The sequence below is a fragment of the Nerophis lumbriciformis genome, linkage group LG23 (genome assembly GCF_033978685.3).
Source record: "Nerophis lumbriciformis linkage group LG23, RoL_Nlum_v2.1, whole genome shotgun sequence".
Lineage (NCBI taxonomy): Eukaryota > Metazoa > Chordata > Actinopteri > Syngnathiformes > Syngnathidae > Nerophis > Nerophis lumbriciformis.
Window position 1 is genome coordinate 25,940,079 of NC_084570.2, and position 26,223 is coordinate 25,966,301.

Consider the following 26,223-nt stretch of genomic DNA (forward strand, 5'->3'; position numbering starts at 1 on the left):
CTTGGCAATAATCTTTGTGTTTAACAGATGCTTTCATTCATTTGACAAGGTTTAAGTAAGTTAGAAATAATTATTGAATACGATTGAAATCGAGAGAAAGGGCCCCGTACCCCTCTTTAGAGGAAAAGTTGGGCCCCGAGGTCAAAAAGGTGAAGAACCCCTGGTATAAAGTATAGATTATGTATAGTATTCTAAAATGATATCAGTAGATATCATAAATCAATTGCAAACGTCAGCTTTGTTACTTAATAATAACTCCAACTTAAGGTTTTGCCCACGGCTTTATTCGCCAACTGCCATCTTCCCTGACCCCACAGAATAACCATGACAACATTTCCTGTTCCGCCCTTTACAACAATACTCCCTTCACAATAAGAGTTTGTGCTTAACAAGTGAACAATAATAATAATAATAAAATGTACACAAATTAGTAAATTTCTTAACAGCTGTACAGATACCGTGTAATTACAGCCACGCAATAAAAAAAAAGGTTTATTTGAGGTACGACATGTATTGAATAAGTTCCACAGCAAACATTCAGTCAGGACAACAGAAGGCACTACTTACGGACATTGTGTATTTGGAGCACTAGATTGTGTGTACTACAGTATATTTGCACAATATGTTTCTTTAAATATTGCAGTTTCAACACTCAATTTGCCACCAAACTCAGTCTGCTCAAAATATGAAAACACTTTGTGTGGAATAAGAATAATCTTCCTGTCACACATTGTATAATTACATTCTCGAAATTGTCTTATCGCCTGCATTTATGTCATGTAATACTCACTTTGGCCCCTGGAGGCAGACATGCCCATTGCTTGAATTAGAGTGAGTCGAACCAGAAAATTACAAATGTCCCTATTGACATGCACCGACATAAGAAGTGACATTTCCTTTTGCCTCTTGTGGCCAAAATGGGTACTGCAGAAAACCACTACAATATACATATACGTATATATATATATATATACATATATATATATATACATATATATATATATATATATATATATATATATATAATACGTATGTATACACGTAAATATGTATCTATGTATATATATTAAAGTTAAAGTTCCAATGATTGTCACACACACACGAGGTGTGGTGAAATTTGTCCTCTGCATTTGACCCATCCCCATGTTCACCCCCTGGGAGGTGAGAGGAGCAGTGAGCAGCAGCGTGTGCTGCGCTCGGGAATCATTTGGTGATTTAACCCCCAATTCCAACTATTGATGCTGAATGCCAAGCAGGGAGGCAATAGGTCCCATTTTTTGTAGTCTTTGGTATGACTCGGCCGGGGTTTGAACTCACAACCTCCCAGTCTCAGGGCGGACACTCCAACCACAAGTTCACTGAGCTGGTTAGAGTGTCAATATATATATATATATATATATATATATATATATATATATATATATATATATATATATATATATATATATATATATATATATATATATATATATATATATATATACTGTACATGTATATATGTTACTTTTCGTGCACTCAGCTTTTGGCCCACAGCCAAAATATTTTAGCCCAATGAGGCCCCCAAGTCAAAAGGTAACTACACCGCGCATGTGCGTTGCCGTACATACTCCTCTGCTCGTAAAACCAGCAATGCTAGCGCCGTCATGCCTGTAAAAAAGCATTAGTATTTTTCAGAAGCAGTATAGTAATGTATACTATATTCATCAAATGTGTACATATATACACACACACACACATATATATATAAATGTGTACATATACATGTATATATATATATATGTATATATATATATATATATATATATATATATATATATATATATGTGTGTGTATGTATATATATATATATATATATATATATATATATATATATGTGTGTGTGTATATATATATATATATATATATATATATATATATATATATATATTATATTTATAATCCGACTGCATGTGAAGTAAAAATATATGTATATATAAATGTGTATATGTGTGTATATATATATATATATATATATATACACACACAACACACACACACACACTTATATAGCCACTCCTACCTTGTTTACTTTTTTGACAACCTTCTTAAAGTTTTGTAATCAATCAGAAATGTCAAGCAGCTAAAATACGGCAGTGCGGAGAGTGTTTTGCAATTTTTCCCATTGTACATTGCATGGGATTTAAATGGGTGTCACTTTGAATTACGCATTGTGTGTGGACATTTGTTTTTAATATCCACAATGTTCAGTGAGCAGGTTGTGTTATGTGGAACCATGTGTGTTAACTTCTTGTGTTGGTTTATTTGCGCCATGAGTGGGAAAGGTTGTTTGGATTGGGTCGTATGTAAACATGCACTTCAAAGTGGAATTCATGGTCTTTGACATGAGTTACTCACATTGTCTGTAAGTCGGTAGCAAAGTTGCAGCAATTACTCTGTCAGCGATTTAAAAAAGGGTTGAAGCAATCTACAGGCCAGGATCCTTATTAAACCTGTAATGTCAGCAGGTCACACCCGTGTGATATGCAGTAGTAGCAAAACAATGGCAACATTGGTTTGAAGTGGTACTGAAAAAAATTGGCCCAAACCATTTTGCACATATTTTAATGTATATCTGTTGCCAACTTATGTCACAGAGAAACAAATAATAAAAATTAAAGAAGTATAACTGTAAAGATCAAACCTGAAAGGTTCAATAAATAAATTACAATGATTAATAGAAATACTACAAATACTTTTTAAAAGCATTTTACAATGTAAATTACCCTTCAAAGAGTTATCTGAGACACTGTACCACAGTCGAATGAAAACATACAATATATGTATATTTATATTTATATAGTTGGTTATATTTTGCAACATAAGGGGTCAACAGGGTGACAATAAGAGTCCTGTTTTCATGATGCTCATTAACCAAAAGCATTGTGCATCTTCCCCGAAACCCAAAATGATCTCAGTCTGGCCAAGTCTGCTGTTTAAAAAAGTGCATTCTTATTTCTTAAACAGGTGTTTGTTTGTTTTCTGCACATGACATAAGGAGGAGACCATTTTTATTAGGGATGTCCGATAATGGCTTTTTGCCGATATCCGATATTCCGATATTGTCCTACTCTTTAATTACCGATACCGATACCAACCGATACCGATATATACATTCGTGGAATTAACACATTATTATGCCTAATTTGGACAACCAGGTATGGTGAAGACAAGGTCCTTTTTTGAAAAATTAATGAAATAAAACAAGATGAATAAATTAAAAACATTTTCTTGAATAAAAAAGAAAGTAAAACAATATAAAAACAGTTACATAGAAACTAGTAATTAATGAAAATAAATAAATAAATGAAATTATTAATTAATTAATGAAAATGAGTAAAATGTTAACGGTTAGTACTATGATTATAATGAGTGTGAATGAGTATAAATGGGGGAGGGAGGATTTGGGGGTTGGTGCACTAATTGTAAGTGTATCTTGTGTTTTTTATGTTGATTTAATAAAACATAAAAATAAAAAATAAAAAATAAACCGATACCGATACCGATAATAAAAAAACGATACCAATATTTTCTGATATTACATTTTAAAGCCTTTATCGGCTGATAAAGAATATTCAATGGCACAGAATAGAAAAAAGAGAAACGAGCAGACATTCTTAATGGTTTTCGACCTCTCTCTCTTTTCGGACTTCGACAGACACAAAATATGGTTCAAAGGTCAGAAATTCCACCACACATCATTCTACACGACAAAACAGATGAAAACTTGGAAAAGATGGAGGTCTACATCTTCTTTGTGTGTGTCTCAGTCAAGGACAATGGCATCAAGACTCTCCTGGATAAACATGCCTAGTTTTTGCTCGGATAAAGTTGTATTTTATGATTGAACTTTGTGTCACAGCCATGTTTGTTGTTGTTGTTACACACACCATTTACGAGTAGCATGTTTCCCCCGTCTTTATCAAAATATAACTATAGATGTCAACATTGTGGATGTGCTGAAAGATTCATTTATGATTGTTTATCAAAATATAACTTTAGATGTTAAAATGTTGTATGTGCTGAAAGATTAATTTATGGTCGTTTATTAAAATATAACTATAGATGTCACCATTGTGTATGTGCTGAATGAATAATTTATGATTGTTCATCAAAATATAACTACAGATGTCAACATTGTGTATGTGCTGAAAGATTAATTTATGATTGTTCATCACAATATAACTATAGATGTCAACATTGTGTATGTGCTGAAAGATTCATTTATGATTGTTGTCTTTGGTAAAAACCTAAATCTTTTAGGTTTTGTTGACATTTGCTTTCTTTTATTTAGACTCGCCGAGGTGGTGCTCATAGCAAACATGTGTTTAAGAAATACAAAGAATATCAAGATAATACATTAATGGGAAATATTGAACGTTAAAAGTATATCAAACAAACCTTTAACAAAGTGATTACTGCAAACTCGTGCATTCTTCGACTCTGCTATCTTGGACTGGAGTGTGAGCAGCTTTTCTGGTCGTTGTTTCGTAAAATCTTGCACTCTTCCGCCCTTTTTGATGACCTCTCGAGGAACACTGAAGAAACTTTTATCCTTTTTGCGATTTGAACGGTTCCTACAGCCGAAACAACGCAAGCTTAGGGCATTTTTTCTTCGAGAAAGGCTAAATGGCGGCTAGTACGGTTTGTGACGTGACGTCAGTAACATCCCAGCAATTGACAATCATGGCAACAGCAGTGGCTGCAATTCCAATCCCAGCTCCAAAAGGATGGAATCGCAAATCGTCCATCTTCTGTTTTGAGAACTGCCTCAAAACAGCCTTTAATGGAAGCACTTATGAGTCGAAAATGTACTTTGTCGAATTTTTTTAAATGTTGCTTTTATTTTGCAAAAAAACTGCAATGGACACACAACTAGTGGTTGGTAGCTTTATCAATCTGACCTCAGTCACACCTTCTGTGGTGTTTTCCTAATGCCGAGGGATCACATTTTTTGCATCCATGCAGCCAACATTCCATCTTCTCCCTCTCAAAGCATTTGTTTGGCCTTTTGCCCGTCACAAGTTTACCAAACTGTCAAACCAATACCACATTGCCCTAAATGTGGCACATTTCAGTTTTGCTGAGAAAACTACAAAGAGTGGTCACTGTCATACTTCATGTGAATCACAAGATCTGTGTTTAGTTATTCCAATTCCCGGTAAGCCTATTGTCCCGAATGACAGCAACAACTGGTAGCTGGTAGAGACATCAACAAAAACATTCCCATCTGAGTCAGTGTCTAATTATCTCGTACTCATAGTTTCGAAAGTTGTGGACGGAGTCTCTGGTGGAGGCGCCTCTGCCTTTCATGTGTTCGATTCCGATCTAGGTTGCGTAGGAAGGGCATCCTTAGACTTAGAATTAAACAAACTTTAATGATCCACAAGGGAAATTGTTCAAAACCAAGCCAAAACACTCATGTGCTCCACTCCCCGTGGCCAGTTGGCGCCAGGAAACAAGGAACGGAGAGTTCGATCTACAGTAGAAGCTTTCTGAGGTCCGTCTGTATTTCCTCAGGCTTTGAGGTCACAGAGTAGGGTAGATGTTAGTTGCCAAAGATCACACATCATCATCATTGTCGTTTTCGAGATCGTCGCGCCTGTGTCTCTTCTGACTCACACTTTGAGGAAGCTGACCGTCCGAATCCCGACACAGAACGTACTGTTTCCAAATTTTCCCGAAGGATGTGCGAAACTTCCTAATGCCGAAAGCGTACACGACGGGGTTGACGGCGGAGTTGCTGTGGGACAGGAGGATGGCCACGTAAATGAGGAACGATGGCTTGTTACACGCCGGACAAAATAAAGTGATGCAGTTGAGGATGTGAAGGGGAAGCCAGCTGACCGCGAAGAGTAGAAGAACGAGGGCCAAGGACTTGGCGAGCTTGAGCTCCTTGCCAAAGTAATGGCTGGGGTCCACATGGCTCACTGTCACCTGCACAAAGACAAAGGACAAGAGAGTACTATAGATTTGTTAGATGCCATTTTGTTCCCGAATCCCGGTCAGAGTTGAGAAAGGAAGGTTTAAAAAGCGCTGTGAATACTTTCCGGTTGCACTGTATGTTCTGAATCAATGAATGAATCATTCAGTCATCAATGCTAAACCGATTCCCAGAGACGGTCTCACCTTCTTGTTGAGGTGCTTGTGAATCATGTGGAAGATCTCCACATAGATGAGGAGCATGAGGAGCAGGGGGGGCAGCACCCAACCGAAGAAGTTGAAGTAGACCATGAAGTCCATGCTGATGACCGTCTCGAACTGGCAGATCACCATCAGGGAACCATTGTTACGGACATGCCGCAGGTTGTTCCAGCCGAACATCGGCGTGAGGCCCACCAGGATGGATACCAGCCAGCACAGCAACACGGCCGTGCCGGCTCGCCGACGGGTCACCACTCGTTTGTAGCTATGGCGACGGGGAAGGGGGGGGGACAAAGAGTTTACAACCGTACAGTTCATTGTGGTGCCATTTTGTCCAGAAGCCTTCTCTAAACTCTGAGGCATTGTAGTCACTGCGGATATCCATGATGGACGAGCCAGAAATATGTTTGTCAGCTGGCACAATTTTGAATCGGTCCTCACAGATTTGTATTAAAAAAATATATATTTAAAAAGTAGAATCATGAACTATTATTGCACAATTTAATAAAAATGTTTTTCAGCCGTGATTTGAACATTGCCTACGTTGAAGCCTGTCTCACATCTTCAGGAAGACTATTCCAGATTTTAGCAGCATAAAACTGAAACACAGCCTTTAGCCCTGACTCTGGGCACCAGCAGGAGACCACTCCCAGAGGTTCTCAGAGCCCGAGATGGTTCATATGCAGTGTTGGGACTAACGCGTTACAAAGTACATGATGTGTTACTGCGTTATTTTACGTTATTTTTTATGTAGTATCGGTTAGAAACAGAAAATCTGAGTATGTTTTATTGGAGCGCTGCAGTGTCGTCCTTCTGATTCTTCTTGTGTCACAAGCCGGAGAAGAGAGACGCGCGCTCTGTGTGTGTCTGGGTGTGGGTGTGGGTGTGGGGAGGGAGGGGAGGGGGGGCGTGTCTGATCACGACGGAGCTGCAGTAGAGTTTGTTATGTAAATATTCTCACTACTTTTCTTTTGTCGAGCACAAAGAAAAGAACATTTTAGTTAAATGTAAGTTGTGTCTTGGATCAAAGATCCCATCTACTGCCCAAAACAGCAACTAAAATCTGCTGAAACACCTACAAAAGCAACATGCTTCGACAAAGCTAGTAAAGAGAGACAGACTCCGATGCCACTTCACCTCTACCACCACCACTTAAGGATTAACTCTGCCTGTGCTCATCATTCAGCACTGAAGGTACACACTCTGTCAATTCTCTTATATACTCTTTCATTCTAGACTTCTACAGTGTTTGATTATCACATCACTCTAAATGTATGGACTATAAAGTTCACAAACATAAAGAGGCATGCTAGTGGGTCAGGCCAATCTTTCCTTATCTCTAAACTAAAACTGGGGAAATGTGTAGTGTTCTGGGCTTCAGACATGATTTTGTTTCAGAATTCCTTGAGAAAAAAACGCCTGGTTAGGCTTTGTGTATGTAGTGTGTGCCTTCCTTGCTTTACAGCTATGTTGTTATTATGCTGTTTGTTACTTATGTATGTTACGTAGCAGCTATTTAAAATAGCTTTGTCAATTTGTTCTGGCCTGAAATAAATTGGCTCTTTGAAACAACAACAACGTCTTTGTGTGTTCTATGTAGACAAACATTGCTTAGCAGAGTTCAGTGGATTGGAGGGAAAAAATAATTTTTAAGTTAACTATGGACAAAATGCGATTAATCGCAATTAATAAAATATCTAACCTACTTACAGTTCACTACCTTGTAAAATGATATAAAAGAACGTGTTAATCACAAAGATTATATTATTAATTAGACAAATAAACCTTTGGCTTAGATCAGGCTGATTAGAAAAAATAAATATACATACAATATGTATTATGTTGTGCTAAAATAAACAAACTCAATAATAAATATGTTTGTTAACTAAACTGTCAATGAAATTAAAGTGCAAATGAAAATACAGCTTCACCACTATAGTCATAATTTTTGCGCTTAGGAATTTTTGCTATGACTTTAGCTCCAGACTTCTTCTGTTTGTGGTAGAAAAGTGTATTACAACCAGTGTTGGGACTAACGCGTTACAAAGTAACGCGTTACTGTAACGCTGTTAGTTTCGGCGGTAACTAGTGATCTAATGCGTTATTTTTTTATATTCAGTAACTCCGTTACCGTTACTACATGATGCGTTACTGCGTTATTTTACGTTACTTTTTATGTAGTATAAAGTGTGTTTTATCGGGGGGGCTGCTGTGTCGTTCTGATTCTTCTTGTGTCACAAGCCGGAGAAGAGAGAGAGACATGCGCTCTGTGTGGGTGTGTATGAGTGTGAGTGTGGGGAGCGAGGGGGGGGGGGGGCGTGTCTGATCATGGCGGAGCCAGAAGTCGAGTTTGCTAACATGGAGATATTTTCACTACTTTTCTTTTGTCGAGCACAAAGAAAATAACATTTTAGTTAAATGTAAATTGTGCTTTGGATCAAAGATGCCATCTACTGCCCAAAACAGCAATTCAAATCTGCTGAAACAAGCTACATAGCAACATGCTTCGACGAAGCTAGTAAAGAGAGACAGAGACTCTGATGCCACTTCACCTCCACCACCACCACCATTCACCGCTGAAGATACACACACTCTGTCAATCAATGTTCCCTCTAATTGTTCATGTGTGAGCAAATGCAAAAAGTCCCTGAGCATTGAGTGGAGTCCATGTGAGCAACTTTAGACGTGCACACTGTGGCTACACCAGCAGCACACCTGTCCCAAACCTCACTAAATAACAACTTACATCTCCATCCATCCATCCATTTTCTACCGCTTGTCCCTTTCGGGGTCGCTGGAGCCTATCTCAGCTGCATTCGGGCGGAAGGCATTGTACACCCTGGACAAGTCCCCACCTCATCACAGGGCCAACACAGATAGACAGACAACATTCTCTTATTATTAGAATCAAATGACAGCAGTCATTTCCATTTCTAGTATAAGTGTTTAGGCCCACTTATAATGACAATAACAAAAAATATTGTTTTTCATGAACTGTGTACTTGTATTGTTTGTCTGGGTGGAGGTCCTGCTTTGGAAATAATTTCAGACATTGCATTTAGTTCCCATTAAAACATTCACATGTTGCACAATGAGATGTAAGCAGGGGATCATGTGTACATTCCTGCAACTTCCTGTTTGTAAAAAATATATTTTTATTAGTATTTATTTAATATACTAACAGCATTTAATGATTAATATTTATAAATTAAGATTCCTAAAAAATGACACTAGAATAAGCACACATTTGATTGGTAAATCATAGTGTAACGACCTGGAATGACACTTTATGTGTGGTGTTGGAGTTGTCCGACTTTTTGTGTGGCTGTAAACGCATCACTGGCTAAGTGCCATATGTGCAAGTGTTGGCGCACGTGAGAGAGCGAGCGGCTGCTGTTGATATAACAAAGTTGCTTTTGGTCTGGTTTGTACTGCAGAAAATGACCAGTTTTGCTAGATATCATTTTTTTACTAATGTTTTGGTGATGTGTTTATGGCCGACAGTAAAGAGTTTTGCTCAGTAAAGTGATGGATGGAATTCATGTCCTCAAAGCGTCTCGACAGACGTTACAATATTTGAACAATGATGACGAAAACGGTTTTCTCTGTCGTGTCCGTGTCGTGTCGAAAATTGTTATGCGCTTATTTTTTTATTAGATTTTGTGCATGGCATAGATTTGCCGTGCGCAGAGGACGCTTGAGCAGTGCGCAATTGCACATGCGCGCTCCTGAGAGGGAACGTTGCTGTCAATTCTCTTATATACTCTTTCATTCTAGACTTCTAGAGTGTTTGATTATCACATCACTCTAAATGTATAGACTATAAAGTTCACAAACATAAAGAAGGATCCTAGTGGGCCAGGCCAATCTTTCCTTATCTCTAAACTAAAACTGGGGAAATGTGTAGTGTTCTGGGTTTCAGACATGATTTTGTATAAGAATTACTTGAGGAAGAAAATGCCTGGTTAGACTTTGTGCATGTAGTGTGTGCCTTTCTTGGTTTACATCTATGCTGTTATTATGCTGTTTGTTACTTATGTATGTTATGTTGCAGCTATTTAAAATAGTTTTGTCAATTTGTTCTGGCCAGAAACAAATTGGCCTTTGTAACATATCTTTGTCTTTGTGTGTTGTATGTAGACCACATGGCTTAGCAGAGTTGAGTGATGCAAATGCATGTCAAGTTGATCAACAGATTGTATTATTCTCCAGTGCAATAACAGTACTGAAATGAAGGCTAAAAGGGCATTAATTGGAGCTTTAAAAAAAAAAGAAAAAAGAAGTAACTAAATAGTTACTTTTCACAGTAACGCATTACTTTTTGGTGCAAGTAACTGAGTTAGTAACTGAGTTACTTTTGAAATGAAGTAACTAGTAACTGTAACTAGTTACTGCTTTTCAGTAACTAACCCAACACTGATTACAACTAAGTACCGCTGCGGCCTATGCAGACCGCAGCTGAAAAAACAGACATATTACATTCTAGGGGGCGCCATCAACGTGCCGGGAACCATCTCTTAGCAAAGAAACACTCCAAGGGTTCCCAATACTTCAGCGTTATGGCAAGTTGATTTTTCATGCTCACTTTTTTGCTGTTTTTATCTGCCACACGTGGGAAGCCGGTCCGTGAAAATAATGCATTCGTTAAACCGGTCCCTGGTGCAAAAAAGGTTGGGGACCCCTGCTTTATGGTATCTCCCGCTTTTCCCTCTAAGCTCATTGCTGTCTTCATTAAAAGTAATTTTAAATGTTCATTTATCTATCTGAATATTACATTTGATTAATTAATAGAGAAGGTTAAAACAATGTCATGCAGCAATATGAAGCCACCCACCCTGAAAATGATCTGTCGAGGGTACACTTATTAACTAAATGAGGCAATTCCTGAAGGAATTGCGTGTGAATGAACGCTGAAATTAAACTGAAATCCTGGAATTTTTTTTAGTTGAAGTAGAGCACACAATTCCAAACAGGCTGAATATTTTGAAGTTGTAACGGTTGGAATCAGATGAAAAATGTGGGAGTTCTAGAACTTTAAAGAATGCCCCATTGATTTCAATAGGAATTTTCAAAAATGTGGGAATTTTGGGAAAAGCGGGAATTTTTTTGAAAATGGTAAACAATTTGAATGGTCTGAATAAGTTGAAATGGTTGGTGTTGAAATTTTTCAAATCGGTGGAGAAATGTTGAAGTAGTAACATGGTGAATTGAGAAATGGTATTACGAAATTCCTGGAATTACAGGAAAACCAGGAATTTTTTAGAAAATGGTAAAAATCTTGAATGGTCTGAATGAATTGAAATGGTTGGTGCCAAATTTTCAAATCGGTTGAGAAATGTTGAAGTAGTAACATGTTGAATTGAGAAATGGTATTATGAAATTCCTGGAATTTTGGGAAAACCAGGAATTTTTCCAGTTCAAAAAACAAGTTTGTTTTTTGTCCTAATTAAGAGAAATGTTTTGACGGTGGAACAGTTGAAATGCATTGAAAAATGTAGAAGGAGTAGTCGCCAGAAAAAAGGGTGGAAAAGAGACTTTGGAAAACCAGGAATTCTGGAAAATCCTGGGATTTTTTTGAACCCGGAAAAAAAGTAGTTTGAATTTCCAGGATGGTGGAATGTGTTGAAGGTGGAATGGTTTGAATCGGTTGAAAAATGTGGAAATGGTAGAAGTTTGAAATATGGCTGTGGAGGGGGCGTGGCCTGCGGGCCTACCGCGGAACGAGGTGTCAAGGACAGGCCTTGAAGACAGCAACAGGTGAGTAGATGGCCCAGGTGAGCCTTGTTATCTAATCACCTGTCGCCTTTATTAGCAGCAGCCGGGAAGAGACACGGCAGTTGGAGTGGGAGCCAGAGAGAGAGAGAGACACGGACTGATGGAAAGACAATTTGCTGGAAAGCAAACGCCTACCACTATTTATGAAAATAAAACAGTGTTGTACCCTGAAATCCGGGCTCTCGTGGCAGTGTGTGGTGGTCCGCAGAACCCACTAGAGGGCAACCTCTACAATGGCCAATTAATTGTGAATGGGAAAAATGTCCCGGAAAACCTGGAATTCTGGGAAATCTTGGAATTCTTGGAATTTTTCAAGGGAAAGCCAACAATTCCCAAATAGGCTGAACAGTTTGAAGTTGGAACGGTTTGAATCGGGTGAAAAATGTGGAAGGTAGAGCGTGCCAAAATCTGGAGAAGAAGAAGAAGAAGTTGAAGAAGTTTAATAAATAGATTAATTTTGGTGTAGAAAACCATGCTATGGAGCATTCACACAATGATGAACAATTCTACCTATCTGCGATTATAGCGATTCATTTTGAGTTAAATATGGACAAGATGCGATTAATCGGGATTAAATAATTTAATCGCCAATGTTTTTTACGCCGATATGTAACTTTTACTGTAAATTAATATCGGCTCCAAATATCGGTTATCTGCATTTTTTACAACCAATAATCGGTATCGACCCTAAAAAAACACACCGGCCGATCTCAACTTAGTTCTATTTGTTTTTTAAGTGTGTTAAAAAAATCACTCAGTCACAGCCTGTTCACTTATAAGCAAACTCAGTTGAAGAATGACAAATATGACATCATTCTTCTAGTCATATCCTGTTATAACTAAGCCCAGCTGCAGTACACCGACAGAGCAGACATAAACACCCCCCATCCCCATCAAAAAAAAACTTGACTTGTACTTTCTAATTTTATTTACACGGCAAAGTAAACGATGCGTTATCAGACATCTGAAGCAGAAACCTCTAATGGAGGTTTGCATCCTAGCAACTTGTGCATTAAAGAGACATCAGTGTCTTGCAACTGCCCCCGCAGTCCCAAATTCCCCAACCGAGGTCCACTTCCTTTCTGACTAAGTACCAAGTACTCCAGCTGGCAAACTCAACCAAGTTGCAAACATGCTGGTGTTAATAGTCGTAAGTTAATTGAATTGTGTAGATACTGTTGCTGATATATTGTTATGCTATAGTGTTATCGTTAGTGATAATGTTTTCGATAAATGTAATCTCATCAAAATCCATCCATCCATCCATCCATTTTATACCGCTTGTCCCTTCGGGGTCGCGGGGGGTGCTGGAGTCTATCTCAGCTGCATTCGGCGGAAGGCGGCATACATCCTGGACAAGTCGCCACCTTATCACAGGGCAAAATCATAACATCAAAATCAATGTTATTGTCATGTCTGTGATCATGTTTTGTTTAGTTATGTTTTGCTTGGTTTTTGGACACTTTTTAGTTCTTGTCTTCACTCCCTTTGTCACCATAGTAACCATTAGTTTCACCTGGTTCACATCAGCATGTGACGCACCTGTCTCACGTTTTCACATTTTGAGTCACGCACCTGTTTTCACTAATCATGTCATCACTATTTAAGCCTGTAGTTGCCAGGCAGTCAGCCTGGCGACATCACTCTTGACACACTCCTGACACTCTGTTTCATGTTCATAGTCCATGCTGCCCTGTTCACGTCATCGCAAGTAAGTTTTGTTGATTAATGCCACAGTTAGTGTCTATTGTTTTTTTGTCCATAGTTCTGCCTTTGTGCGAGTTTTTGTTTTTATAGTCAAGTTTTGTACTTCCGCCCTTGTGCGTGCCTTTTGTTTATTCCTTTTTTGAGTGTTAAGATTAAATATGTATTTACCTTCACGCCATGTCCGGTCCAAATCATTTGCACCATGGGAAAACAAACCACACCATAGTCCTAGTCCTGACAGATGTCGCCAGCAAATAAGTTTTCCCGCAGATGACATCACGCCGCCGCCTTGTCATGACGTCAACTCGCCCACTGGTGATGACGTCAGAGACCAAGATTTTTTTTAAATTCTGTTAACTTTTTCTATCAGCCACCACCAAAGGACTTTTTTGCCAGAATCAGACACTTCCAGAAAAATTTTTCACAGACCCACTCACCAGGACTGTCCTTGTCCCCCAAGACTCAAGCCCCGCCCCCGTCACAAAATGTTTATTTTTTTCCGCCCACACAACCTCAGGTGGGGATAAATAAATATTTTTTGGACAATTTAAAGGGGAGGATTCTGCCCCCCTCCTGACCTCTCGCCACCCAAAAGACTGTTCCGCAGGGAGAGCGTCTGGTATCCGCCCCTTGAGGGGGGGGCTACGGCCAGGAGCTGTGCTGGTGGGGTGGTTCCACCAGTTCTTCGGCCTGCTAAGCCGCAACCTTTGGTCCGGCCACCACCACCGGTCTTTCGGCCTGCCAAGCCGCAACCCCCAACTAGGCCACCTCCACCTGCACCACGGCTAGCACCACGACTACCTGCACCACGGCTAGCTGCACCACGGCTAGCACCTGTCGCTGTTCCAAGGCTAGCACCACGACCTGCACCACGGCTAGCACCAGCACCAAGGCTAGCACCTATGCCACGGCTAGCTCCACGCCCTGCTCCAAGGCTAGCAACATGCCTAGCAGCACGCCAAGCTCTACCACGCCAAGTTCCTCCAGTCACAGCTCCACGCCAAGTGCCGCCAGTCGCAGCTCCACGACGCCAAGTGCCGCCAGTCGCAGCTCCACGACGCCAAGTGCCACCAGTCGCAGCTCCACGACGCCAAGATCCATGCCAAGACCAAGACCCTCCATGCCAAGACCAAGACCCTCCATGCCAAGACCAAGACCCGCCATGCCAAGACCAAGACCCACCATGCCAAGACCAAGACCCGCCACGCCAAGCTTTGCTGCCTGACGCGCCACGCCAAGCTTCGCCGCCTGCCACGATGACGACGCATCCACCTCCTCGTCTGCCACGGATGTGGCCATTCCATGGGCGTCCGCCACGCCAGGAGGAGGTCGGCGTCGACCTCCTCGTCGGCCACGGATGTGGCCATTCCCAGGTCGCCCACCTCGTCAGGTACAGCGGCGCTCTAAGCGTCGCCGCCACCTAACTCTGCCCCGGTGGATACGGGAACACGTGGTCTGGTGACCCACCGCCATGTCCCCCTCCCGCCCTCCCATGACTCTTGACCTCGTTTTTGGACATCTGGGATCTGTCCGTTGTTGATTAATGCCACAGTTAGTGTCTTTTGTTTTTTTGTCCATAGTTCTGCCTTTGTGCGAGTTTTTGTTTTTATAGCCAAGTTTTCTACTTCCGCCCTTGTGCGCGCCTTTTGTTTATTCCTTTTTTGAGTGTTAAAATTAAATATGTATTTACCTTCACGCCATGTCCGGTCCAAATCATTTGCACCATGGGAAAACAAACCACACCATAGTCCTAGTCCTGACAGTTATGAATTGTTGTCCTATTTAAGGCTACAATTACCTCATATATAGTTATTTTGAAAAAAAATGGAGTGGGGAGATTTATTGCATATTTTGCTACATTAAAAAAACTGTGTTTTCTTTGACAAAAAGGGCATAACACATACATAAATATAAATGTATAACAATAATTGTATATCAACAGATAAGATATACAAACTCCGTTTCCATATGAGTTGGGAAATTGTGTTAGATGTAAATATAAATGGAATACAATGATTTGCAAATCATTTTCAACCCATGTTCAGTTGAATATGCTACAAAGACAACATATTTGATGTTCAAACTGATAAACCTTTTTTTTTTTGCAAATAATCATTAACATTAGAATTTGATGCCAGCAACACGTGACAAAGAAGTTGGGAAAGGTGGTAATAAATACTGATAAAGTTGAGGAATACTCATCAAACACTTATTTGGAACATCCCACAGGTGAACAGGCAAATTGGGAACAGGTGGGTGCCATGATTGGGTATAAAAGTATATTCCATGAAATGCTCAGTCATTCACAAACAAGGATGGGGCGAGGGTCACCACTTTGTCAACAAATACGTGAGCAAATTGTTGAATCTGGAGAAATCACTGCACGTAAGCAGCTAAGCCCGTGACCTTTGATCCCACAGGCAGTACTGCATCAAAAACCGACATCAGTGTGTAAAGGATATCACCACATGGGCTCAGGAACACTTCAGAAAACCACTGTCAGTAACTACAGTTGGTCGCTACATCTGTAAGTGCAAGTTAAAACTCTACTATGCAAAGCGAAAGCCATTTATCAACAAAACAACAAAACTCAAAAGAGTTTATTTTAACTTACTTTAACACTTTTATAAGTGGGGCTCTGGGACCTATAACGTTCACAACATTTAGCGAATCCCCAAGGGTTAATGCTGCATATTTGATGAAGCACTGAACAATTGTGCATTATGAAACATTCATCCAAACAATGAAAAGTATTCAAGAATACCTAGTATTGCTGCCATTGTGTAAACATGATTGACGTGTGTGCATATCTCTCTCTCTCTCTCTCTCTCTCTCTCTCTCTCTCTCTCTCTCTCTCTCTCTCTCTCTCTCTCTACTGCCAGGCTGACAAATGATGTAATCCACTGAGAGAGCAGCATGAGTCTATTGACCAATCACGCGTTCTTTGTCACAATCTTGCAGGCCCATTGTCACATGGGCAAATGTTTAATATGATGATGTCATCAAACAAGACCAAGGCCAAAACCTAATTGTGATCATCCATTTATCTGTCTGTCCATCTATCTGTCTGTCTACGTGTCCATTCGTCCATCTATACATCCATCCATCCATCCTTCTTTCTATCATCCATCTATCTACAAAACCCAAAAGCAGTGAAGTTGGCACGTTGTGTAAATGATAAATAAAAACAAAATACAATGCTTTGCAAATCCTTTTCAACTTATATTCAATGGAATAGACTGCAAAGACAAGATATTTAATGTTCGACCTGAGAAACATAACTTTTTTTGAAAATAATCATTAACTTAGAATTTAATGGCAGCAACACATTGCAAAAACATTGGCACAGGGGCATTTTTTACCACTGTGTTACATGGCCTTTCCACTTAACAACCCTCAGTTTGGGAACTGAGGAGACAAATTTTTGAAGCTTTTCAGGTGGAATTATTTCCCATTCTTGCTTGATGTACAGCTTAAGTTGTTCAACAGTCCGGTCTCATTTGTGGTATTTTACGCTTCATAATGCGCCACACATTTTCAATGGGAGACAGATCTGGACTACGGCAGGCCAGTATAGTCTTTTACTACGAAGCCACGCTGATGTAACACAAGCAGAATGTGGCTTGGCATTGTCTTGTTAAAATAAGCAGGGGCGTCCATGATAACATTGCTTGGATGGCAACATACGTTGCTCCGAAACCTGTATGTACCTTTCAGCATTAATGGTGCCTTCACAGATGTGTAAGTTACACATGCCTTGGGCACTAATACACCCCCATACCATCACAGATGCTGGCTTTTAAACTTTGCACATATAACAATCCGGATGATTCTGTTCCTCTTTGACGTCCACAGTTTCCAAAAACAATTTGGAAATGTGGACTCGTCAGACCACAGAACACTTTTCCACTTTGCATCAGTCCATCTTAGATGAGTTCGGGCCCAGCGAAGCCTGCGGCGTTTCTGGGTGTTGTTGATAAATGGCTTTCGCTTTGCATAGTAGAGTTTTAACTTGCACTTACAGATGTAGCGACCAACTGTAGATACTGACAGTGGTTTTCTGAAGTGGTCCTGAGCCCATGTGGTGATATCCTTTACTCACTGATGTCGGTTTTTGATGCAGTACTGCCTGTGGGATCAAAGGTCACGGCATTCAATGTTGGTTTTCGGCCTTGCCGCTTACGTGCAGTGATTTCTCCCGATTTTATGAACCTTTTGATGATTTACGGACCGTAGATGGTGAAAACCCTAAATTCCTTGCAATAGCTCATTGAGAAATGTTGTTCTTGAACTGTTCAACAATTTGCTCACGCATTTCTTGACAAAGTGGTGACCCTCACCTCATCCTTGTTTGTGAATGAATGAGCATTTCATGGAAGCTGCTTTTATACCCAATCATGGCACCCACCTGTTCCCAATTAACCTCTTAACCTGTGGGATGTTCCAAATAAGTGTGTTATGAGCATTCCTCAACTTTGTCAGTCTTTTTTGCCACTTGTGCCAGCTTTTTTGAAACATGTTGCAGCCATCAAATTCCAAATGAGCTAATATTTGCAAAAAATAACAAAGTTTTCCAGTTTGAACGTTATGTATTTTGTCTTTGCAGTCTATTCACTTGAATATAGGTTGAAAAGGATACGCAAATAATTGTATTCTGTTTTTATTTAAGATTTACACAACGTGCCAACTTCACTAGTTTTGGGTTTTGTATATATCTATCCATCCATTCATCCTTCCATCATCCATCAATCCATCCATCCATAAGACGTATTGATGACAATGTCAGGTACAACAAGATCATTTTTCAATCCGTGTAAGAGAGAGATGGAGAAACATTTACAAGCCCACAAAAATAACACCTTGGCCCGAGTGCGTCCATTTTCTTAATTGCAGAAAGTACCATGCATCTATCCACATGTATAACTGCAGAAAGTACCATGTATCTATCAACATGTATAAATGCAGAAAGTACCATGTATCTATCCACTAGAGATGCGCGGATAGGCAATTATTTCATCCGCAACCGCATGACAAAAGTCGTCAACCATCCGCATCCACCCGAATTAACATTTAATCAACACCGCACCCGCCCGCACCCGCCCGTTGTTATATATCTAATATAGACGTTGCAAGGCATTAGTGAGGTTATAAAGCTTTTGCCTGTTAAAGAAAGGCGACTGATCCAATGCAGCAATCATCTGGGAGCCGCGCTGAGCGCACCTCCAAGCGCGTGGAGGTGCGATGTCCCTCGCACCCGGGCTCGCGCCCGAGGCCTCAACGCGCACCGCGGCGCCCATCCTACTCGTCGCGGCCTAGCCCTCGCGGCTCTCGCTGCCGGCGACGGCCGGGTATGGGCCCGACGCTCCAGCGCCATCCATTTTCAGGGCTAGTTGATTCGGCAGGTGGGTTGTTACACACTCCTTAGCGGGTTCCGACTTCCATGGCCACCGTCCTGCTGTCTATATCAACCAACACCTTTTCTGGGGTCTGATGAGCGTCGGCATCGGGCGCCTTAACCCGGCGTTCGGTTCATCCCGCAGCGCCAGTTCTGCTTGCCCCACCCCTTTCGTGAGCGCACTGCGCGCGGAGTGACCCCTGTTACGCGCCCCCGGCCACGGGGGTGGCGGGCAGGTAAGCTGCTTACCTGCTGCGCGTGACGCCGGCCGCGGCGAAGGCGGACGAGGCGGGGTGTCGTGCGGTGGGCGCGGTGGTGACCCTGGACGTGCGTCGGGCCCTTCTCGCGGATCACCTCAGCTACGGCTCCCGGTGGGGCCCTCTCAGGGGAAGGGGCCTCGGTCCCGGACCCCGGCGAGGCGTCCCTTCTCCGCTCCATAAAAGTGTCCATCTCTTTTTTTTTCTTCTTCTTCTGTTGTGGCATATGCTGCAGGTGCCTGCTCGTTTTTCGTATGTGGGTAACAACATTTAACTATGTATATATATTTCCGAATTGGTTTAACTGCCACCCGCCTGAATCTATTTCAAATCTAATTTTTTTTTATTTCAACCGCCTGACCCGACCCGCGGATAAAATCTAATTTTTTTTTATTTCAACCGCCCGAACCGCGGATAATCCGCGGACTCCGCGGTTGTGTCCGCAAACCGCGCATCTCTACTATCCACACATATAACTGCAGAAAGTACAATGCATTTATTAACATTTATACATTTATACATCTACATGTATAACTGCAGAAAGTACCATGCATCTATCCACATGTATAACTGCGAAAAGTACCATGCATCTGTCAACATGTATAACTGCAGAAAGTACCATACATCAATCCACATGTATAACTGCAGAAAGTACCATGCATCTATCCACATGTATATCTGCAGAAAGTACCATGCATCTATCCACATGTATAACTGCAGAGAGTACCATACATCTATCCACATGTATAACTGCAGAAAGTACCATGCATCTATCCACATGTATAACTGTGAAAAGTACCATGCATCTGTCAACATGTATAACTGCAGAAAGTACCATGGATCTATCCACATGTATAACTGCAGAAAGTACCAGGCATCTATCCACATGTATAACTGCAGAGAGTACCATGCATCTATCCACATGTATAAATGCAGAAAGTATGATGCATCTATCAACATGTATAACTGCAGAAAGTATGATGCATCTATCAACATGTATAACTGCAGAAAGTACCAGCAATCTATCTACATGTATAACTGCAGAAAGTATCATGCATCTATCAACATGTATAACTGCAGAGAGTACCATGCATATATCCACATGCATAACTGCAGAAAGTACCATGCATCTATCCACATGTATAACTGCAGAAAGTACCATGCATATATCAACATTTATAACTGCAGCAAGTACCATGCATCTATCCACATGTGTAACTGCAGAGAGTACCAGACATCTATCAACATGTATAACTGCAGAAAGTACCATGCATCTATCCACATGTATAACTGCAGAGAGTACCAGGCATCTATCCACATGTATAACTAAAGAAAGTACCATGTATCTACCCACGTGCATAACTGCAGAGAGTACCAGGCATCTATCAACATGTACAAACCCCGTTTCCATATGAGTTGGGAAATTGTGTTAGATATAAATATAAACGGAATACAATGATTTGTAAATCATTTTCAACCCATATTCATTTGAATATGCTACAAAGACAACATATTTGATGTTCAAACTGATAAACTTTTTTTTTTTGCAAATAATCATTAACTTTAGAATTTGATGCCAGTAACACGTGACAAAGAAGTTGGGAAAGGTGGTAATAAATACTGATAAAGTTGAGGAATGCTCATCAAACACTTATTTGGAACATCCCACAGGTGAACAGGCAAATTGGGAACAGGTGGGTGCCATGATTGGGTATAAAAGTAGATGCCATGAAATGCTCAGTCATTCACAAATAAGGATGGGGCGAGGGTCACCACTTTGTCAACAAATGCGTGAGCAAATTGTTGAACAGTTTACGAAAAACCTTTCTCAACCAGCTATTGCAAGGAATTTAGGGATTTCACCATCTACGGTCCATAATATCATTAAAGGGTTCAGAGAATCTGGAGAAATCACTGCACGTAAACAGCTAAGCCCGTGACCTTCGATCCCTCAGGCTGTACTGCATCAACAAGTGACATCAGTGTGTAAAGGATATCATCACATGGGCTCAGGAACACTTCAGAAACCCACTGTCAGTAACTACATTTGGTCGCTACATCTGTAAGTGCAAGTTAAAACTCTCCTATGCAAGGCGAAAACCGTTTATCAACAACACCCAGAAACGCCGTCGGCTTCGTTGGGCCTGAGCTCATCTAAGATGGACTGATACAAAGTGGAAAAGTGTTCTGTGGTCTGACGAGTCCACATTTCAAATTGTTTTTGGAAACTGTGGACGTCGTGTCCTCCGGACCAAAGAGGAAAAGAACCATCCGGATTGTTATAGGCGCAAAGTTGAAAAGCCAGCATTTGTGATGGTATGGGGGTGTATTAGTGCCCAAGACATGGGTAACTTACACATCTGTGAGGGCGCCATTAATGCTGAAAGGTACATACAGGTTTTGGAGGCGGTATAGCTCGGTTGGTAGAATGGCCGTGCCAGCAACTTGATGGTTGCAGGTTCGATCCCCGCTTCCGCCATCCTCGTCACTGCCGTTGTGTCCTTGGGTAAGACACTTTACCCACCTGCTCCCAGTGCCACCCACACTGGTTTAATTGTAACTTAGATATTGGGTTTCATTATGTAAAGCACTTTGAATCACTAGAGAAAAAGCGCTATATAAATATAATTCACTTCACTTCACTTCACTTTGGAGCAGCATATGTTGCCATCCAAGCAACGTTACCATTGTCTTGCTTATTTCAGCAAGACAATGCCAAACCACGTGTTACATCAACGTGGCTTCATAGTAAAAGAGTGCGGGTACTAGACTGGCCTGCCTGTAGTCCAGACCTGTCTCCCATTGAAAATAAGTGGCGCATTATGAAGCCTAAAATACCACAACGGAGACCCCCGGACTGTTGAACAACTTAAGCTGTACATCAAGCAAGAATGGGAAAAAATTCCACCTGAGAAGCTTAAAAAATGTGTGTCCTCAGTTCCCAAACGTTTACTGAGTGTTGTTAAAAGGAAAGGCCATGTAACACAGTGGTGAACTTGCCCTTTCCCAACTACTTTGGCACGTGTTGCAGCCATGAAATTCAAAGTTAATTATTATTTGCAAAAAAAAATTAAGTTTATGAGTTTGAACATCAAATATCTTGTCTTTGTAGTGCATTCAAATGAATATGGGTTGAAAAGGATTTGCAAATCATTGTATTCCGTTTATATTTACATCTAACACAATTTCCCAACTCATATGGAAACGGGGTTTGTATAACTGCAGAAAGTACCATGCATCTATCAACATTTACCTACATGTACCTCATGTAGGTAAATGAGGTACATGTAGGTACACACCTGCTACAGCAGTTCAAAAAGTTCATAAACTTTTTGAACTGCTGCCCTCGGGCAGGAGATACAGAACAATAAAATGCCAGACAAACAGACTTAAGAACACTTTTTACCCGAGAGCAATAGTGTCGCTGAACACAAGACGACAATAATGACTGTGCATGTGAGCTGTGTGCTTGCTATTTTTATGTATTGTATGTATTTTTATCTATTTGTCTATGTTCTTATGGTTTTATGTGTTATGAATTTGCACTAAATTAGTTTTGCTTACAATTTCGTTGTACAATGTACAATGACAATAAAGATATATTCTATTCTATTCTATTCTATTCTAACATTTATGACTGCAGAGAGTACCAGTAATCTATCAACATGTATAACTGCACAAAGTACCATGCATCTATCCACATGTATAACTGCAGAAAGTACCATGCATCTATCCACATGTATAACCGCAGAAAGTACCAGCCATCTATCTGCATGTATAACTGCAGAAAGTACCATGCATCTATCAACATGTATAACTGCAAAGAGTACCATGCATCTATCCACATGCATAACTGCAGAAAGTACCATGCATCTATCCACATGTATAACTGCAGAGAGTACCATGCATCTATCAACATGTATAACTGCTGAGAGTACCAGGCATCTATCCAACATGTATAACTGCAGAAAGTACCATGCATCTATCCACATGTATAACTGCAGAAAGTACCATGCATCTATCCACATGTATAACTGCAGAAAGTACCATGCATCTATCAACATTTATAACTGCAGAGAGTACCAGGCATCTATCCAACATGTATAACTGCAGAAAGTACCATGCATCTATCAACATTTATAACTGCAGAGAGTACCAGGCATCTATCCACATGTATAACTGCAGAAAGTACCATGTATCTATCCAGATGTATAACTGCAGAGAGTGCCAGGCATCTATCAACATGTATAACTGCAGAAAGTACCATGCATGTATATACACGTATAACTGCAGAAAGTACCATGCATCTATCCACATGTATAACTGCAGAAAGTACCATGTATCTATCCAGATGTATAACTGCAGAGTGCCAGGCATCTATCAACATGTATAACTGCAGAAAGTACCATGCATATATCCACATGTATAACTGCAGAACATGCCATGCATCTATCCACATGTATAACTAAAGAAAGTACCATGTATCTATCCACATGTATAACTGCAGAAAGTACCATGCATCTATCCACATGTATAACTGCAGAGAGTACCAGGCATCTATCAACATGTATAACTGCTAGGGATGTCCCGATCCAGGTTTTTGCACTTCCGATCCGATACCGATATTGTGTTTGCATTTCCGATCCGATACCGATACTGACCGATACCGATACTGACCGATACTGGCCTATCCGAGAATGTATTAAAGTTTAAAGTTATTTAGCCTACTTAGTTGTCAGAATCATGTTGAAAAGGGTTTTAGTACTTTTGATAACAACTAGCCAGCTGAATTAGGGGAGTTTGAATAATACACAATGGTTGGTAACAAGAAACTGACCTGTTTATTCAAGGATAAACACAAAATAGACAAAATTATACATGACAAACAGAAATGGCATCATTGAACTAGGGCTGGGCGATATGGCCTTTTTTTAATAGTGCGATATTTTAAGGCCATATTGCGATACACAATATATATCTCGATATTTTGCCTTAGCCTTGAATGAACACTTGATGCATATAATCACAGCAGTATGATGATTCTATGTGTTTTGATTGATTGATTGAGACTTTTATTAGTAGGTTGCACAGTGAAGTACATATTCCGTACAATTGACCACTGAATGGTAACACCCCAATAAGTTTTTCAACTTGTTTAAGTCGGGGTCCACTTAAATTGATTCATGATACAGATATATACTATCAGATATATACTATCATCATAATACAGTCATCACACAAGATAATCCCATTGAATTATTTACATTATTTATAATCCAGGGTGTGGAGGGGGGCGCCGGATGTAAGTGTCAGAGTTTGATATGAGAATAAATCTAAAGTTAAAATATAGGGTAAAATTGCACCCATTTGCAGGAAATGTAGTCTTGTTTTTCAAAATTTTCTTTCAAGGCTTGCATGTCTACATTAAAACATTCTTCTTCATACTGCATTAATATATGCTACTTTTAAACTTTCATGCAGAGAAGGAAATCACAACTAAAAAAATCACTAAATTTTTCATACGGTGTTGATGTGGAAATTTTTCTCGACAGACGTCACAATATTTGAACAATGATGACGAAAACTGTTTTCTCTGTCGTGTCCGTGTATCGAAAATTGTTATGCGCTTATTTTTTTATTAGATTTTGTGCGTGGCATAGATTTGCTATGCGCAGAGGACGTTTAAACAGTGCGCAATTGCACAGGCGAGCACCTTAGAGGGAGCGTTGCTCGCACGGCTGCGCTAGCATCACAGCTAACGTTAGCCATGCTGCTACCTTTCTGCTCGGGGAGGACGTATACGTATGTGACGTATGACGTGACAGTATGTGACGTATGACGTGACAGTATGTGACGTGTGTAAGAAGGTGCGCTCGTTGTCTGTGAGAGGGAGACACAGGAAAGAGTGAGAAGAGCCTGTCGTGTAATACCAGCAGCTAAAAGCAACTGCGTGAGAATTCACAGACTTGTGGATGTGTTGAAGGTGTGCTGGAAAATGCGGAACGGAAATTACGGAGCAGCAGAAAAGTGGAATGTATTATTTAAATCGGTGCGTTGGAAAACACGGACCGGAGTTTTTTTTTAAACTGGATCTGGATCGGCATTTTCCCATGCCTTGCCGATACGCAATTTTTGGCAAATATCGGCAGCCGATCCGATCCAAATATCGGATCAGGACATCCCTAATAACTGCAGAGAGTACCTTGCAGCTATCAACATGTATAACTGCAGAAAGTACCATGCATCTATCAACATTTATAACTGCAGAGAGTACCAGGCATCTATCCACATGTATAACTGCAGAAAGTACCATGCATCTATCAACATTTATAACTGCAGAGAGTACCAGGCATCTATCCACATGTATAACTGCAGAAAGTACCATGCATCTATCAACATGTATAACTGCAGAGAGTACCTTGCATCTATCAACATGTATAACTGCAGAAAGTACCATGCATCAATCAACATGTATAATTGCAGAAAGTACCATGCATCTATCCGCAGAAAGTACCATGCATCTATCAACATTTATAACTGCAGAGAGTACCAGGCATCTATCCACATGTATAACTGAAGAAAGTACCATGTATCTACCCACGTGTATAACTGCAGAGAGTACCAGGCATCTATCAACATGTATTACTGCAGAAAGTACCATGCATCTATCAACATTTATAACTGCAGAGAGTACCAGGCATCTATCCACATGTATAACTGCAGAAAGCACCATGCATCTATCCACATGTATAACTGCAGAAAGTACCATGCATCTATCAACATGTAAAAGTGCAGACAGTACGATGCATCTATCAACATTTATAACTGCAGAGAGTACCAGGCATCGATCAACATGTATAACTGCAGAAAGTACCATGCATCTATCAATATTTATAACTGCAGAGAGTA

General features: G+C 40.4%; 1 protein-coding gene across 2 annotated transcripts in view; it reads right to left on the minus strand.

The window, feature by feature from the left end:
• Nucleotides 1-3,659: 3,659 nt before the first annotated feature.
• The window catches only part of LOC133622311 (adenosine receptor A1-like), a 117,111-nt gene continuing 94,547 nt past the window's right edge, over nt 3,660-26,223 (minus strand). For both annotated transcript variants that reach the window (XM_061984904.1, XM_061984902.1), the window contains 2 exons: nt 6,166-6,445; nt 3,660-5,973 (listed from right to left, as the gene is read on the minus strand). In XM_061984904.1, the coding sequence (XP_061840888.1) occupies nt 5,599-5,973; nt 6,166-6,445 (655 nt within the window). In that variant the 3' untranslated portion in view covers nt 3,660-5,598. The remainder of the gene's footprint in view (nt 5,974-6,165; nt 6,446-26,223) is intronic.